At 38.4% G+C, this 17824-nt stretch overlaps 1 protein-coding gene across 2 annotated transcripts in view; it reads right to left on the bottom strand.

The window, feature by feature from the left end:
• The window catches only part of lrp1ab (low density lipoprotein receptor-related protein 1Ab), a 120490-nt gene that overhangs the window by 33389 nt on the left and 69277 nt on the right, over positions 1-17824 (bottom strand). For both annotated transcript variants that reach the window (XM_067446096.1, XM_067446097.1), the window contains exons 14-40: positions 17300-17489; positions 16941-17069; positions 16674-16814; positions 16029-16154; positions 15789-15905; positions 15606-15686; positions 15355-15522; positions 12708-12890; positions 11218-11415; positions 10378-10623; positions 10059-10256; positions 7693-7897; positions 7429-7593; positions 7091-7335; positions 6826-6957; positions 5413-5640; positions 3899-4073; positions 2794-2888; positions 2545-2694; positions 2274-2414; positions 1380-1505; positions 1159-1290; positions 930-1064; positions 722-851; positions 498-624; positions 236-387; positions 1-81 (exon numbers count right to left, since the gene is read on the bottom strand). The exon at positions 1-81 is cut by the window's left edge and continues 44 nt beyond it. In XM_067446096.1, the coding sequence (XP_067302197.1) occupies positions 1-81; positions 236-387; positions 498-624; positions 722-851; positions 930-1064; positions 1159-1290; positions 1380-1505; positions 2274-2414; positions 2545-2694; positions 2794-2888; positions 3899-4073; positions 5413-5640; positions 6826-6957; positions 7091-7335; positions 7429-7593; positions 7693-7897; positions 10059-10256; positions 10378-10623; positions 11218-11415; positions 12708-12890; positions 15355-15522; positions 15606-15686; positions 15789-15905; positions 16029-16154; positions 16674-16814; positions 16941-17069; positions 17300-17489 (4196 nt within the window). The remainder of the gene's footprint in view (positions 82-235; positions 388-497; positions 625-721; positions 852-929; positions 1065-1158; positions 1291-1379; positions 1506-2273; positions 2415-2544; positions 2695-2793; positions 2889-3898; positions 4074-5412; positions 5641-6825; positions 6958-7090; positions 7336-7428; positions 7594-7692; positions 7898-10058; positions 10257-10377; positions 10624-11217; positions 11416-12707; positions 12891-15354; positions 15523-15605; positions 15687-15788; positions 15906-16028; positions 16155-16673; positions 16815-16940; positions 17070-17299; positions 17490-17824) is intronic.

Here is a 17824-nt window from a genome sequence, read left to right as displayed (position 1 = left end):
ACACCAATGCCTGTTCTCAGATAGACCATATCTGTGGCATTGTCTTTGTTTCCTCTCTTGATGGAGCCATTGGCATGTGTCCTATTGGAAACAGAAAAAGATAAAAAGCTAATTTTCTGTATAATCCACTGCAAAAGGTAAGGCATAAACATCTCTAAGAACAAATTAACATGAATGAAAGGGGTCACCTAAAAAAGCTAATAATATACACTAATAAAGGAATAATGTGTTTCACCTGTCACTCCAGTAGATGTAGTCCTCAAAGACAGAAACAGCAAACATGTCCATGTTGTTACTAGACAGCACCAGCTCACGGTTTTCACCAGTCTCCAAATTTATGCGCTCGATTTTGTCTGTGCGGGCATCACACCAATACAGAAGTCCCTCCTACACATTATACAACATTAGTGATACAGAACTCACCTTAGCATTATTATTAAACTTCTTTTTTTTTTATAATAAATAATGAAATAGGCAGAGTGTGTTTATTTACAAACCTGGTAATCAATGGAGATGCCATTGGGCCAGCTGATGCTGACATTGACCAGAACTATTCTTTCAGAACCGTCCAGACGTGACCTTTCGATACGTGGATACTGACCCCACTCTGTCCAGAAGAGGTACCTGTACACACAAATACAAGACAAAGTAGAAAGTGCAAATAGACTATTTTCTCATGTTCAGACACACATTCACATCTTTACTAAACGCATTTCCTCACCCTTTCTCTGGATGTACAGTAATGGCACGAGGTTTGTCCAGACCCTGAGAGATGACCACATAGCGGAAGGAGCCGTTGAGCCTGGCTACCTCGATCACATCAAAGCCTTGATCCGTCCAATAGATGTTGCCTATTTAAACAAAACAACATTAAGTGTTAGATGCACTAATATACAATGTTTTAATTGTGTGTTTGCACATTAACACACCTGCGATCCAGTCAACGGTGATACCTTCCACACGTCCGATGCCATTGGTCACTATGTCCTCCCTCCAGGTCTGGTCTCTTTTGGCTCGGCTAATAGTGCTCAGGCCCATGTCAACCCAGTATATGGTGTCATTGTCTACAGGGCACAAGAAGGACAAAACACCAAGTTAGTTGCATTCAGGGCAATTTTAGAACTGAATCTTTATACACAAAGATATCTGTATACTCACCAGCATGAAAGTCAATGCCCACAGCAAGAGAGGTGCCTGATACCGGTACCAGGGCATCAGATTTATCTGATGGGTCCAGAGGAATGCCACGGATGCCCTCATGCACAGAGTAGAGCAAAAACGAGCCCATGCCTTTATACAAAAGTACAATACACACAATGTTAAAATGCGCTCATATGAAAGCAAATGGGCACATTAATGATGTTTGTATGGGATCTTGCCTTCACAGGACTGTTGGCCACTCTTCAGACTATATCCAGCTGTACACATGCAGGCTCTTGTAGTTAGTGAAGTTGGCAAGCAAAGCTGAGAACAGTCGCCGTTGTTCTTACTGCAGAGGTTGGTACCTATAGTAGATATCAAATCGCATCCAAATGGTATCATCAGTGACTAATAGTTTCACAGTATCTTCTAAACATTAATTAAAATGTATTAACCGATTATAATTATCTATTATATTCATATTTTGTCTGTCTTGTCACCTACAATCCAGAAATTCCCATTTAAGTATGTGAACTACTTTAACATTTACATCTATTGGATATCATTTCTTTAATGTAGCTTTAAAATTTAGTAAATTAAATATAATTGTATTATTATTATTAATAATAAAAAATAATAGTTGTTAATTATTTAATTATTAAGTTAGAATGAATTAATAGTTTAACAAAACTTTTAAAATGTAGTAATTTTATGAAAAATAATTTCTCATCTTCACCTCCATATGTATTTATGGGGACAAAGTCACATATGCATTTTAGGGTTAAATAATCAATCTAAATTATTTGGTATACTTTAATTTAAAGCATTCAAAATGTAACAACATCTATGATAATATTAATTTTTAATCTGTTTTACCATCTGGCAATCCAGCAATTCGTCTTTGATTATGTGAGCTAGTATACAATTTAAATTGAATATTAGGTCAATTAAGTAACAACAAAAAATTATGATTAATTATTAAATGATGTTTTAATACATTCTTTTTTACTTTTTTTTTTTTAAGAAAAAAAAAAAGAACTATAAATGAATTTCTTATTTTCACTTCCATATTAATTTATGGGGACAAAGTCAAATGCATTTTAGGTTTTACATAATCAATATAAAACACACACCTTGATGTACAGTCTCATTGTAAATCTTCATATGCATCATGGATGAGGTGTTATTTCGGAGAACTTTCCAGTTGCCTCCATCGCTCTTGTCACAGGTACCGATCTGATCCGTGCCCTTATCGGCCCACCACAACTTCTCTCCTACGCACAAAACATAAAAGAAGTCAGTCGGTTATTCCAAATTTAAGTGTGAGAACTCTGTGGAGCTCTAGATATAAGCTCTGGGATATCAAGAATCCGTGTGGAGAAACAGGTTGGTGTGCTCTCTCACCCATGATGGCGAGGGCTGTAGCTTTGGTAAGCTTTCCTTTCACGCCCTCAATGATCTCCAGTCCGGAGCCATCCAGCTTACAGTGGTTAATGGTGCTGTTCCCTGAGCTGATCCAGTACAACTGCTGCATGTGAAAGTCTATGGATAGACCTGCCACAGGAAGAAGTTTAAGTTTAAAACATCATTTCTAACAGGCCGCATTTTAGCTTTAGGCAAACATAAGGTACACAATCAAGACAGGTCACTCACCCACTGGGCCTTTCTGATTGGAGAACAGCAATGTTTGGTTGGTGCCGTCCATGTTGGCCATACTGATGTTATCCCCATCGAGCCAGTAGAGCTTGCTGTAATGAAGCAATATGCAAAACATAAGACGAATGGTAGATGAGTCCTGGCATAAAGGAAATATCAAGTGCATATCTGGAAATGATTCTGCAAATGAAAGTGTTAATTTAACATTATTTTGATAGAGCAGTGTGTATTTGGAATTAGCTTTTAATTTTATATTTTCAGCTTTCATTTTAATATAATTTTTTTAAAGGTTTCATCTTTTTTGTGCTTTTGTCCTTTGTATTATTTTTTTTACATAATTTTATATAGCTTTACTATATTTTATTAGTTTTCATTCTAATAGGTTTAGTACTTCATAATTATTTCAGCTAGTTGTCAAGGTAACATGTCTGGTTTTCATTTAAGTTTTACATCTAATGCTTACATTTTATGTCAGCTTTATTTCAATTATCACAAAAAAACACAATAATAACAATACTTATTTGCAAAAGGCACCATGTTGTTAGTTTGTTGAGGTTTTGTTAATTGTAGATTTTGCACAGAAAAAAGGCATTATGACATTTTATTTCAGATTGGTTTAAAAAATAAATGCCTGGAAAGTGTCTTCATATATCAGTCACCAGAGTGCTCCAAAACGCTGACATGTACCGCCAATGACAGAAGAAATAACCCCTAATTTATCAAAAATATTGTAGAGGGAAAAACATACCAAACAAATGAAAAAACAGTTGAGAGACTTATATTGTCTGCATGGACAAGCTCACTATTTTTATTGGAAACTTGCACACTGCACTGTAACGACCACATCTGGTTCACATTAGCCACTCAGCAACAGATCGAGAAGTGCAACTTGAGGGCAGTCATATTGTCCGACTTATAGCTCACACTAATGAGCAACGTCTACATTTCTCATCTACAGCCTTTAAAATCTCTGCCAGAAGCATACTGGCACAGCATCTGCTCCTCTCCAAATGTGGCCTACTTAACAACCTGAAAGAGACTAAAATGATTGTACAACTCAAATGCTAAGCCTACACTAGCAATTGTGCGCACTTGTACTTACCCCAGGATAGGATGTAGCACCAAAGAGTGAGGCTTGTCCAGTCCATGGATTACAGCATTCTTAAAGGACCCATCCAGTCGTGCAACATTGATCTGCTTTTTATTTGTATCATAGCTGGTCCAGAAGAGGTTTCTGGAGACCCAGTCTACAGCTAGACCCTGAGCATTAGGGAGGTCTAGCAATGAAAAAGAGAGGAAGAAAATGAAAATTTGAATCAATCACAGAGGTTGAAAAACAGAGCAAAATAGCAAAAAATAAATGTGCATGTGTCTTGCTTCCTTTACTTCAAAAAGGTAAGTGGACACATTAGGACATTTAATGTTTAAGAAATCATTGATATCAAAATGTAAAAGAAGCATCGTATGCTCACCAAGATCAAAATAACAGCATTTATTAAAAAATAGTGTAAATAATGTGTTACTATCAATTTAAGGGGCTAATTCACTCAACAGCTAAAAAAAAATGCGTCATCATTTACTCACCATCAAGTCGTTTTAAACCTCTAAGAATTTCTTTGTTCTGTTGAATACAAAAGAATATATTTTGAAGAATTTGGGTAACCAAACATTTGACTTGCATAGTATTTACTTTTCATACTATGGAAGTCAAAGTGGTTCATTAAAGCTACAGTGTGTGCTCATTAATGTATATTTACTTCTTTCAAGTTATAAAGTATTCTCGTAAGTTTATAATATGCCATTGAAAATACATACGGGTGAGGGGTTCGAATGCTGGTCACCATGTTGCCCCTCCATCTTGAAAGTACATTAGCCAAAGAGGACATACCCGTAAATTCAAGCTTCGCCTTTCGCGTTTTAACACTCGATGGCACTCATGGACAAGGTCGAACTTGAAGCTATGTTAATCTTGGACTAAATCGGAATTGAGAGGAACAGAAACTAATATTCACTGGATGGTCATATACCTTTTCACCGCTAGATGGGGGAAAATATCACACAGTGTAGCTTTAACTATTTGGTTACCCATATTCTTCAACAGAACAAAGAAACTCACACAGGTTTCAAACTTGAGGTTGAGTAAATGATGGCAAAATGTTCATTTTTGGGTGAACTTTGTCTTTAGTGTTTAAAAATTTGGAGTCGTACATTTTTTGAAAGTAATAAATGCTTTGGCATTTGTGTACATAACAAAAAGTTCAGGAGGTTTTAATTGCTGTTTATTGTGTTTTAATCCGGTTATAAAATATCAAATATGTATCCTATTCAAAATGAAGAAAGTATTTGGACAATTTTAAACTTAATAGAACATAGGTGCTATGGTGAATTTAAGGGGAAACTGACTTCTGAGGGATACATCCACTAAAAATGACCATGAGATCAGATGGTTAAAGTATAACTGGACAACATTAGATCTCTTTTATAGTATTATTTGTTTGAAGATGTCTGCCAGTTTGATATTTTGCTTTCTAATGCAATTTGTCCATGTGTTCAAATACTTTTGGGGTCAGACTATACATAGAATAATAGATCTTAAAGCTCAAACTGTTATCTCACCAGCTGACACAACCGTCTCAACACCAGTCCCATTAATGAAGGCTCTTTTGATCGTTTGAGTGCGGACATCAGACCAGTAGATGCGGTGCTCCAGAGCATCATAATCCACCACTGTTACATTGTCGATGTCAGGCACAGTGAAAGAGATGATGTAGTTGTAATAGGGATTATCAATGTCCACCCCTCTGATTTCAATCTGACGAGCGTACAACAGGAACTGACGGTTCTCTGCAAAATCAGAAGTGTCAATGTCACTAGATATATAATATTATATATATGCAAAAGATATATTACACACGCACACACTACAGTTTTGTCTAAAATACTGATGTACACTCACAATGCTGATTAGCCTGAACAGAGAGAGCAGCTCCTACTCCTGTGTTTGCCACGGTTTGCCACTATCTAATGTCAGTGTTAATTCATCACTGAACCTACAGGCCCTTTACTCCAACCACTCTGCTCTCCATAGAGCCATAATGGAAGCTGCTCTGCTGAATACTAAACACTGGATATGCATCTGGGCGACAGGGTGCACTGTTGTTTTCTTGACTGTTAAACGAGATTTATAGCCCACACAAAACTACTGACATACTGAGAGCCAGCGCCAACGCGAATGGAAACTAAAAGAAAGGTTTTATGCGGTTTCACAATTCACACGCTCAGAAAAAAATAGGTCAAAAAGCCGTTACTGGGACAGTATCCTGTACGTCCTAAGAGTGTATATTAGCACCTTAATGGTACATATTAGAACCTTTTGAAAGGGTACTACCGTCCCAGTGACAGCTTTTATACCATCTTTTCCCTGAGTGTAAACAATTTGCCCTCAAGTGTGTGAGATAAGAATTAATTCATTTAAAATGTAAACGTATGATCGTTTATCCCTGCATGCAGCTCAGAACCCATAATCACAGCTTTTTGAACTCTTAAATTGAAGAAAAATGCTGCCATAAGACCGAAGCAGCCATAACAGTTTAAATGCAAGAGCCTAAAATTAAAAATAACAATGAAATGCTAATTGAATTCGCTAGATGCTAACACAAACAGTACATGGTAAGGAGGTTTGTGGTGTTGCAATTCTGCTGACACTCAGATTGGAACGAGTTTTAGGCTATGTTCCAAATAGCTTACTATTACTATAGGATATGTTTGTATGTAGAATACCTGTGTGACCTAAACTAATTTACTGCATTGGCAACTGTATCACACAACACACTGCATTCATTTCCAGTCTGATGGATTAAAATGGAAATAATATCAGTAGCAAATAGTTAAGGCTAAGTTATAGTTAATACATTTGATAGATGTATTAAATGTAGTAAGTTGACTAAATTTGGAATAATAACAAAAAAAAAATTTTATAGTACAAGGTATATTAATTATATTGTTCCTGTTCCTGTATATTGAGCCTACCGTAGCAGGTGTGTTTGTCTGCCTTGAGCTTCATGAGGTGTGGACAGGCACAGGAGAAGGTTTGGTTGTAGTTGATGAGGCACAAGTGAGAACATGGCCCCTTCCCATCATTCGCCGCACAAGGGTTTGGAGCTGCAAAGGAAGAAAATGTTCACCAGTGTTGTTTTACTAGTTTTTATATGCTATGATAGTATTCCTTCATATTTTGAACAAGCTTTTCCTGAACTTTTTTTAGTGTATGTTTTAAAATCATGCTGGTTCTTACCCTGAGGTTGTCTAGATGGATGAAACACTTGAAGGTCAAACGGCTGAGTGTTTGTTCTCTGGACAACTGTCACATTGTGTCCCGTCCATTTGTTGGCCTTAGCCAGTGTGTTGGTCCGCCAGTCCGTCCAGTAGACATCTCCTCCATACATGGTAACAGCGAAGGGGTGTGACAGGTGTTCATGACCCCGGAGCACCTCGATCAGGCCGGAACCGTCATAAGCCGCAGAGTAGATGGCATCGGATCTAAAAACATACATTTTTAGTTTTTATAAGATCAAGGAGACTAACTGCAGATACTGTGTTACTTCGTTTTAAATTCCAATAATGTGTGTATACCTGGCATCAATCCACAGGATACGGCGCTCTAGGTAGTCCACAGTGAGTCCGTTGGGCCAGCCGCCGTTCCCAGTCTCTTTGTGAATGGTGCGACGGCCCTCCCCACTCATAGACGCAGCCTCTATCCTAGGGGAGCTGGCATCCCAGTCTGTCCAAAACAGAATACTGGGGAGACAAAAAGAGACACATTACTTGTAAAAAAACGAATTCTGTCTTTCAGATCAATGAAAAATAACAGCACTGTCAAAGTATAATGTGTTTTACCCATCTCTTGGATCAAGCGCAATTGCACGCGGATGCTCCACCTCTCCGGCAAGCAGCGTTGTACGCATGGTACCATCAAGCTTGGCCACCTCGATCTGATCCAGGTTACTTTCCACCCAGTAGATGTTTCCTGCGATCCAGTCCACAGCCAGACCCTCTGGAGTGGCCAAACCATACTGGATCACCACCTCAAAACTAGTGAGAGCTGAAACACAAAAGGCATGGAGAAGTTAAACCTGGAAATAAAACGTTCAGGATGTTGAAAAACTTACCAAGAGACGATATGAAAAAGTGAAACAGAAATTGTGGAACAGACATTGTTAATTATTTTAATAATACAAAATAACCTCTGAATGGAAAAATTACTGTGTACCCCTTAAATAAATATTTAAAGGGGTGGTCCTGTGTTTTTTTTCTAGGCTTGGTTGTGTTTATGGGGCTCAGTATAACATGTCTTAATACTTCTTTTTTTTTTTTTTTTACGCTGTATTTTTCTTATATTTGATTTCCTTTATTCCACACCGCCGTCTCCACTATCCTTTGAACGGCTCATTTGCTTCCTGCTTCTATGAAGCCTATCCCTCCAAAAAACGCAACAGTCTTAGATTGGTTAGATGGAAAAATGTAGTTTCATGTATTTTTGTTGGCTGAAGTGCCAAGCACAGGTTGTCCGGAAACGCCACGCCCCTTACCATTACAGGCAGAAGTCACATCTGGGGCAGTGTTTATGTTAATAGCAAGGGTTCATGATGTCACCAACCCAGGAAGAAGCTCGTTGTAGTCCAAACCAGACGTTTTTGTAGGCAATAAACTGCCATAACTTTAAAAGACAACATCTCCGTTTGCATTGAACTTTTAGCGCTGTAACTTTGCAGATACTGTTTATGCTCAAGCAGCAACATTACACAATAACTAAAGTTAAAAAAGTGAAATCGCATGCAACCACCCCTTTAAGATTCTACACTATTACTAGTCGCTAATCAAATAGGAAAATGTGTGATATTGATCATGTGTCTTACAGTAAGATGGTCTTCAGATAATCTCATGATCATGTTTTACACAAACTTCATGCAGCTTGAGTGGAGATTAAAAAAAAAACAAAGACATTCTGAAATTAATTTGAATTTCACAGTTCAACTTCTCACTCAAATTGTTATGCATAGTACAATTTATAACAAAAGGTTTGTATTAAAATAGTACAAAACAAAACAAAAAAAACAACAACACTGTATAAGCATTTGCCAATGGTCTCAGACTGTATATTGGCTGAGAAATCATTTGATTACTTCCAGGCTGAAAGCCACATAAGTCAATGCTGCAATAAATATTCCCCCACTCTGATCTACAGCCATGTGGAAGAGAAAAAAACAATCCCAATCAAGGCAAGCCGTTCTCTGATCTGTGAAAGAGTCTCATACAGAGCAGTAATTAAAGGTCTAGAACGGCTCTCTGTTGGGCTGGAGACAGTGCAGCCTCTCCGATGGGGGTTGAAAAACAACACTTTGTTACTTTGTTTCAGAGCTGGCAGCAACGTTGGTCATATTTTTACTCTGTCAAAAATGACAGCAGGGATCCAAAACTTGGACAGTGTCTCCTATCGCTGGAAAAAGCTGTTCAGGCGGAGGCGGTGTATGTGCGCGTGTTTAAAAGCAACATGGTGCTTCCGACGCTTTACTTTTACTCTGCCTGTAGTCACGCAATGGCGGAATGAGTCAAATGGGTAAAGACAGAGGAGTCCAAATTCCTGTGCTACGATCACACGCAGGCGGTGTGGTTTTGTGAACCGAAAATAGTTGTAATAATTACGGACTAACTTGGTATGCTGAAAAGAACAGAACAATGTGGGAAAACACAGCAAGACAACAAAGTCAATTCAGAACTTTAAACAAGTGTGTAAAACATAAGAATGCTACTGAAGTTCCATTTTCCTTAAAGCCTTTTAATTAATAAAGCTAAATAAATGTTTGTGTATACACACATATATGCAGGTATAATAAAATATATGTATCTATGCATCCTATAGTATATTAGTATAGTTAGTGTGTGTGTGTGTGTGTGTGTGTGTGTGTGTGTGTGTGTGTGTGTGTGTGTGTGTGTGTGTGTGTGTGTGTGTGTGTGTGTGTGTGTGTGTGTGTGTGTGTGTGTGTGTATATATATATATATATATATATATATATATATATATATATATATATATATATATACACGTTGATGGCATCTGTGGCACTCTTAATATTTCCTCTTCTAATCAACAGCATGTGAGTGTAAGCTGTTTTTAACAGGAATAAAAAGTACATTCTTAACAACAGTAAACATATACTCAGGAACAACCACTCCTCTAATACATTTCTAGCACATTCATTTACCTCCGTTTTCCGACAGCTTTCCCCGATAGATCTTGTCTTCCACCACATCAGTCCAGTAGAGGGCACTCTGGTTAAGGTGAAAGTCCAGAGCAATGGTGTTACGCAGGCCAGGCACCAGCACGCTGAACTCGCCCTTGTACAAATCAATCCGACGGATCTCATGCCGGTTAGAGAAGATGATGAAAGGCTTGAATGGATCTAGAGAACATGGACACGGCACATCAGGACATCATACTGCTCATCTTTTATTTTGATTATACTGCAAAAAGTCAAGAGCTCAAGTAAAAGTTCAATCATCTCCATCCCGTCTTTCTCTCACCAGTGCTCTTGCAGCTCTCGCTGTCTGGCCCGAGTGCCCAGCCCTCGTAGCAGGCACACTTAACAGTTGCCTTCTCCTGCACACAGCGCTGGCTGCACTTAAGATGCTTGGCGCAGAAGTTCTGAATCTGGCAGGTCTTGTTGTCGGTACCCAGCTCCATGCCAGCTGGGCAGGAGCACAGGATGCCCTCCCCAGGAGAGATGGTACAGTTATGGCTGCAGCCTCCATTATCCATTGTGCAAAGATCTAGAACAAATACAGGTGAAAAAAAGAAAGAAGTTGATGGGATTTAAAGGGTGTTTGTGAGTAACTAGCTGCAAGTCTGTCAAAAAAACTAAACAAAACAATGATTTGAGAATGTGCTTATTTCAGATGAAATCCTATCATTTCTGTGTCGTATGCTAATTGGAAACACAAGTAGAACTGGCATGCTCTGTGCAAACTGTGAAAGATTTAAAGGAATAATTCATGCAAAAAATCTGTATAATCAGTGGATCCACTGGCTGTCAGGTTATTCTTTTGGAGCTATACGATATGGAATATAGCGAACAAATCATGTGGTGCTTTTTGTGATGCAGTTTATGGTGCTTTTTAGAATTTGACAACCTGTGATCGCTATGGATTGTCACCATAGCAATCTGTAGAAACTACAGAAATCTTTTGTAACATCAGAATGTTACTTTTGAACAAATAAATGCATCCTTGCTGAACAAAAGTATTCATCTCTTTCAAAAGTGTTCCACAGGGGGAAAAAATGACATGAGCTTGAGCTAAAACTGACAGCATTTTTGGGTGAACTATCCCTTTAACTTGAGTGTATGTGTGTTTTGTGTGCATTACTGCAAAGCTTCTCGTCCGAGCCATCAGGGCAGTCGTCCTTGCCGTCGCACAGTTTCTCAGGAGGTAGGCAGATGGAGTCATTGCTGGCACAAACATGGTGGGAGAGCTTACACTCAAGAGCCTCGCAGTTCTCTTCATCAGAGTTATCCTCGCAATCACTGTCCCTGTCGCACACCCAAGCCTTACTGATACAGCGAGCTAAAAACACAAAGAAACAGAAAAAGAAACCTAAAAGTCAGAGATCACTTGCAAAAAATGCTTTTCAGCAGCTTTTTTTTATTTTTATAAAAGAAATCACAAAATATATTATCAGCATAGCATAGATTTTATTCATTCATCAAAATAAATAAAACAGTGAAATGCAAACTTGAATGTTAAATAACGCAAGTATACTTTATGTATTTAATCTCACTTTATTAACCAATGTATTTTACTGCTGACCTTCAATGACCCAAATCACCCACATCAATAAGCAAAAATGACTTTTAGATAAACATCACATTTGTCTTTCTTTTTTGTAGTTTTCATGACTGAAGCAAGAGCGTTGAACTTTCTTCTCCTACTTCGAGGCATGGATTTGCATTTGTGTTCAGTCATTCAACACAAGAGGCTCAATCATTTCACTTTTGGAGTGAAAGGGCCTTTCCATTTGCTAAAAGTATAACTTTTGCTTTTTTGTTATTAAAAGCAAACAAGCAAGCCCAGCCCAATTGAGAAAAAGTTACGCAAAGTAACGCATTACTTTCCATAAAAAGCAACTAAGTAACACAACTAGTTATTTTTTAGGGAGTAAAAGCAATATTGTAACGGATTACTATTAAAAGTAATTTTGCCCAACGATGGCAAAATTGCTAGACAGGTATTTATAACTTACAGGGGATAGTACACCCAACAGTGTTTATTCTGTCGTCTTTTACTCACTCCCAAGTTGTTCCAAACCTGTATGAGTTTCTTTCTTCTGCTGAACACAAAAGAGGACATTTGGAAGAATGTTTTTAACCAAGCAGATAGATGAACCATTGACTACCATAATAGTAGGGGGGGGGGGGAAATGGTTGTTCTATCTGCTTGATTACAAACATTCTTCCAAATATCTTTTGTGTTCAGCAGAACAAAGAAACTCATACAGGTTTGGAACAACATGAGGCTGAGTAAATAACGAGAGAATTTTCATTTTTGGGTGAACTATACCTTTATTAACTATGTCCTTTATTGGACAAAAAATGGGTCTATGAGAGTGCAAGATGTGTCATCAGTAATTCTGGTCTATTTCCTACAAGATAAAACTTTAAATGTGCAATCTGCTAAATGCAAATTTGTAGGGGTACACTAGCATATAGATGGCGTTCAAGCTAACACAGGTAGACTAAAGTGACATTTTTTGGGATTTTGGGCCTTTTTGGCTGTTTTGATTCATCATGACTCAATCTGCTCCAATACAGTTACCAACACATGTATGATTAATTCATAACAGCCATGCCTGTACTAACCTGAGTCCTTGCAGGCGAACTTCACGGCAGGGTCGCACATTTGTGTGAAGCCCTCACAGTTCTTCTCGTCGCTGAGGTCCATGCAGTCAGTGTCTCCATCACAGCGCCAACGCATGGGAATACACAGGCCGTCCATTCTGCACTGGAACTCATCTGTGTGGCAACCGCCAGGAGGCCGCGTGGCTGCAGAGAAAGACAAAAAATGGGCACGCAATTACAATGCGGCCATGAGACTATGCATACAAAGGCACGGATACAGATCCTTTTATTTGACGGTAATGAGAGCTTTGCTTCCTGACGTCAAAAAATCAGTTCCCAGGGATGAATACTTTGACCAGCGTGAGGCACAACCACAATGAACTCTGAACCAAAGCAAACTTTCTCATGAACAGCGGTCCATGGCTGGCACTGTGACGGCCATCATTAGGCATCGGGCATAAAGGCTTTCCCTCATGAAAAAGGTTAGCGTCTGGCAGAGTCTGGAGAGAGGGAAGCGGAAAACCAGACCTTGTCTGTAAACAGAGAGAAGTGTGTCCTAGAACAGGGATCTGCTGGGGTGAACTAACCCCAATGACATCATAATGCTCAAGCTGAACACACAAACACTCACACAAACACTCAATCACATTATAAAACACAACCCTCCTCCATAACTCCCTAGCATGCCCCCTCACAGTTCTACATTCTTACATAGGCACAAACACACTGCCAGGCTCCCATAAGGCCCTGTACTCTCATTAGACCTCTGGCTTGGTTCTGCTGCATTGATTCTGTGAGTCTATTAAGCATCAGCAATCCATGGGGATTAGAGAAACGAGGGGCAGAGACCCCGAAAACAGAACCTTAGCCTCTATTCTTGTTCCATTCAGGGGCCAGCCAAACATTGACCAATTAATAGCTATGAGGACACATGAATGGAACATGTGAAGAGGGAGAGAGAAGCACAAAAATGCACGTGTGGATACTCCAGCAGCTCATGAGTCAAGCGTCCTGGCACATCTGTGCTTGCGTAATCCCACAAGACAGCAGCTCTCAGTGCAGTCATTAACACTGCTCTCCAGAGGGAGTCCCTGCACTCCTCTCAGACATTCTTCAAGATTTTGTGGTTTACACGTTTCACCACATGCCACACAAAAAAAAAAAAAATTAGAAAAAGATGGTGGTCCGGTTTAGGAAATCGTGATTTATTCCAGTTAATGAAGACGTTAGCTGCATTAGTTTTTGTGGTTTCGCTCTAAATCTAGAGACTACTGAGAAGGTGCACACCACTAAAATAGCTTCAGAGAATAAACTGACAGTTTACATAAAACAAACAGGGTATAAAAAAATGTGTAACCTGACACTACTAAAAATATTTTTCTTCTTTTAAACAAACCATCAGTGAAAAGGTGCTTAAAGGGTTAGTTCACCCAAAAATTTAAATTCTGTCATTAATTACTTACCCTCGTGCCGTCTGACACCCGTAAGACCTCCGTTCATGTTCAGAACACAAATGAAGATATTTTTGTTAAAATCCGATGGCTCAGAAAGACCTCCATTGACACCAGTGTAATTTCCTCTCTCAAGACCCATAAAAGGCACTAAAGACGCCATTACAAAGCTCATCTCACTACAGTGATTCTACAATCATTTTATAAAGTAACAAGAATGTTTTTGTGCACAAAAACCCCCAAAATAACGACTTGCATAGTAATGGCCGTTTTCAAAACACTGCTTCCTGAAGCTTCAGAGCGTAACCACTTCAGCTCTGCGAACCACATTTGGGTCCAAATTTGCATACGTCATAATTATTTGAAATTTGCTGCAGAGCTGAAGTGGTTAATGAATCAGTGTATCGATTCATGATTCAGATCGTGCGTCAAACCGCCATACTGCTGAAATCATGTGACTTTGGCGATCCGAACCGCTGATTCGATTTACTGATTCATGACGGTTTGAAGCTTTGTTTTGAAATCGGCTATCACTATATAAGTCGTTATTTAGGTATTTTTTGTGCACAAAAACTATTCTCGTCGCTTCATAAAATTATTGTAGAGCCACATGTCTTCAGTGCCTTTTATGGGTTTTGAGAAAGGAAATTACATTGCTGTTAATGAAGGTCTTTCTGACCCATCAGATTTCAACAAAAATATCTTCATTTGTGTTCCAAAGATGAACAAAGGTCTTACGGGTGTCGAAAGACATTAAGGGTGAGTAATTAATGACACAATTTTAATTTTTGGGTGAACTAACTATTTAATCTAAAATATTGATCAAGCACCTCAGGAAATTAAACATTTGAACAATTATTTTCCATTATTTTTAACAGTTTCCATTTTGATTTGATTTTACCCAGTAAAATGTAAAAAGTAAACCCTTTATTTAAACCATTACTAAAATTAAAAAATATAAACTAAATACATAAAATAAAACAAAATGAAATAAGCAATTGTGTTTATTGTTGGAAAATATAATCAATTTGCTTATTTATTTAAAAATATTTATACATTTTACAAATTGTTAAAACTCTTTTTTACACAATTTTACACAATTATTTAATTAGTTAAATATATTAAATTTAATAAATAAATAGCTGAATAAAATTACTGTATATGTTTGGAATTAGACGACTTTCACTTTAACAAAAATGATACTTGTCCAAACTCACCCTGATTGGTACAATTAGCATGAGTCTCATCGCTGTAATCTCCACAGTCGTTGTCTCCGTCGCAGGTCCAGTACTCTGGAATACAGCGGCCGCTGTTGCATTTAAACTGCACACTGGAGCAAGAGTGACTGCAGCCGGCTTCATCACTGTTATCCCCGCAATCGTTATCTGAAACACACACACACACACATTCATTTGGTTATTGGACATAGTGACCAATGTATGACACTTGCAATTTTGTAGAAACTCACCATTATCACAACGCCAGTTGACATTGATGCAACGTCCATTGGCACAGGTGAACTGAGTGAGTGGGAAACAGGTAGGATATGCTAGAGAGAAATACAAGAGGATATAAAAAATAAAAAGGTTATCATTATTTAAGTGTCAGTATGACATGATGACAAAAAGAAAAGAGGCTCAAATGCAGATACCACAAGATGCTGGTTCATCCGAGCGATCTCCACAATCATCATCCAGATCACATGTCCAGGAGAAAGGGATACAACGGCCACTGGCACATGGGTACTGATTAGAAGGACACGTGCGTGCTGGGAGAGAAAATAAAACCTGATTAATTAACAAAGTGCATAAAAGGCTGCTGTACACCACAAAATATTTGTTTAAAAATGCTTAAAAATCATATTAACATGCAATGAATGAGTTCACAATACCCAAGCAGGTGCTGTTAGATTCATCTTCATCATTCCCACAGTCATTGTCTCCATCACAAAGCCAGCGCAGGGGGATACAGCGGTTATTCTGGCACTTAAAGCGGTCTGCAGGACAGGTGTGCTGATCTGAAACAGGACAATTTAAAAGTATATGTGTATATGTTTTTTGGTGAAAAATGAATACATTTATTCAGCAAGTACACATTAAATCGATCAAAGGTGACTGGTAAAAATGTCTACTTCGAATAATTTCTGTTATTTTGAACTTTCTATTCATTAAAGAATCCTGCAAAAAAAATGCACTGTTTTCACAAAAATAATAAGCAGCACTGTTTTTAACATAGAAAAAGATGCAAATCAGCATATTAGCATGACTTTTGAATGATCATGTGACACTGAAGACTTGGATAATGATGCTGAGAATTCAACTTTGCCACCACAGGAATAAATTAAATTTTTAAACATATTACAATAGAAAACTGTTATTTTAAATTGTAATAACAGCTCACAATATTACTGTTTTACTTTATTTTTGATCAAATAAATGTAGCCTTGGTTATCATAAGAGACTTCATTTAGACAAACTTTTGTACAGTAGTGTATCTGTAGTTGAACAGAGTGTATTTGAGATAAAAGGACACTAACGGCACAACTCGGGGGCCTCATCGCTGTTGTCCAGGCAGTCGTTGTCCCCGTCACACTTCCAGCGGTCTTGAATACAGCGGTTATTCTTACAGGCAAATTCTCCAGGCTGGCACTGAGGAGGAGGTACGTAGGAAGGGTTTGCTGGCAAGACAAAAATAGGAACAATATTTATAAAAACTCAAAATCTCAAGCAGGCCATTTTGAATTATATCTGGTTATTTGTAGTAACTTTTATCCGTCGGGCCACTCAAAGCCCAGCATGCCCACCTTTACAAGTCTTGTTGTCAGTGTCTAGTATCTGGTCGTCGGCACAGGCGCAGGAGCGCCCCGTGGGCGTCAGCAGACACAGACTGCTGCAGCCACCATTATTGGCACGGCACACATTGGAGCCTGTGACTACACACAACAAAAACATCCTTAGCAGATCCCAATAAAACGCACAGTAAAATCCCTGAAACTCTGATCTCATTAGTTTGTAACCGCTAACATTGTATAAACGTGGCTGTTGAGACATGTTGACATACAAAACATAATTAAGACTTTGTTTGATCTGTCAGCTCAAGCTTTGCATATGACTCATAAAGCCTATGACTAATTTTGCAAGAAAAGCTCAGGGTGATCGGTACTTTGCTGTTGTTGTGCGTCGTAGGTGCGAATCTCGTAGATTGGGGGTCGTTCATTGCGTAGCAACGTGGCCTTCTTGGTGGTCTGGTCCAGCTTGTAGATTCCTCCACCGCGGTACTCGTTCCAGAACAGGAAGTTCTTATAATGGCACAGGCCAAAGGGATGATTTAGCTCCTGTCCTTCATATACCGTCTGGATGAAGAGAAAAGTATGACTTTTTAATGCAAATTCTAAACATAGCTTAAGATCAGGAACAAGGCATCAATATTCCAGTTGATAAATATGGTGCAATAAAGTCCTGCCTTGAAGAACATATTTACGAGCGCTGCAATTCGGCACGACAGTTAAGTCAAGTCACGTTTTATTTAGGTGGTACTTTATTCAATATATTGCTTTAAAGGGGTCCTATCATGCTCATTTACAGTTTCATCATTTTGTTTATAGGGTCTACTAGAATACATTTTAATTCATGCATTATAAGACCCCTTTAAAACATGCAGTTTTACAGTAAAACACATGAACAACAG

This window comes from Pseudorasbora parva, chromosome 6 (assembly GCF_024679245.1).
Source record: "Pseudorasbora parva isolate DD20220531a chromosome 6, ASM2467924v1, whole genome shotgun sequence".
In the NCBI taxonomy this organism is placed as follows: domain Eukaryota; kingdom Metazoa; phylum Chordata; class Actinopteri; order Cypriniformes; family Gobionidae; genus Pseudorasbora; species Pseudorasbora parva.
The sequence above is the reverse complement of the archived record's forward strand: the minus strand, read 5'-3'. Positions and strand labels throughout refer to the sequence as shown.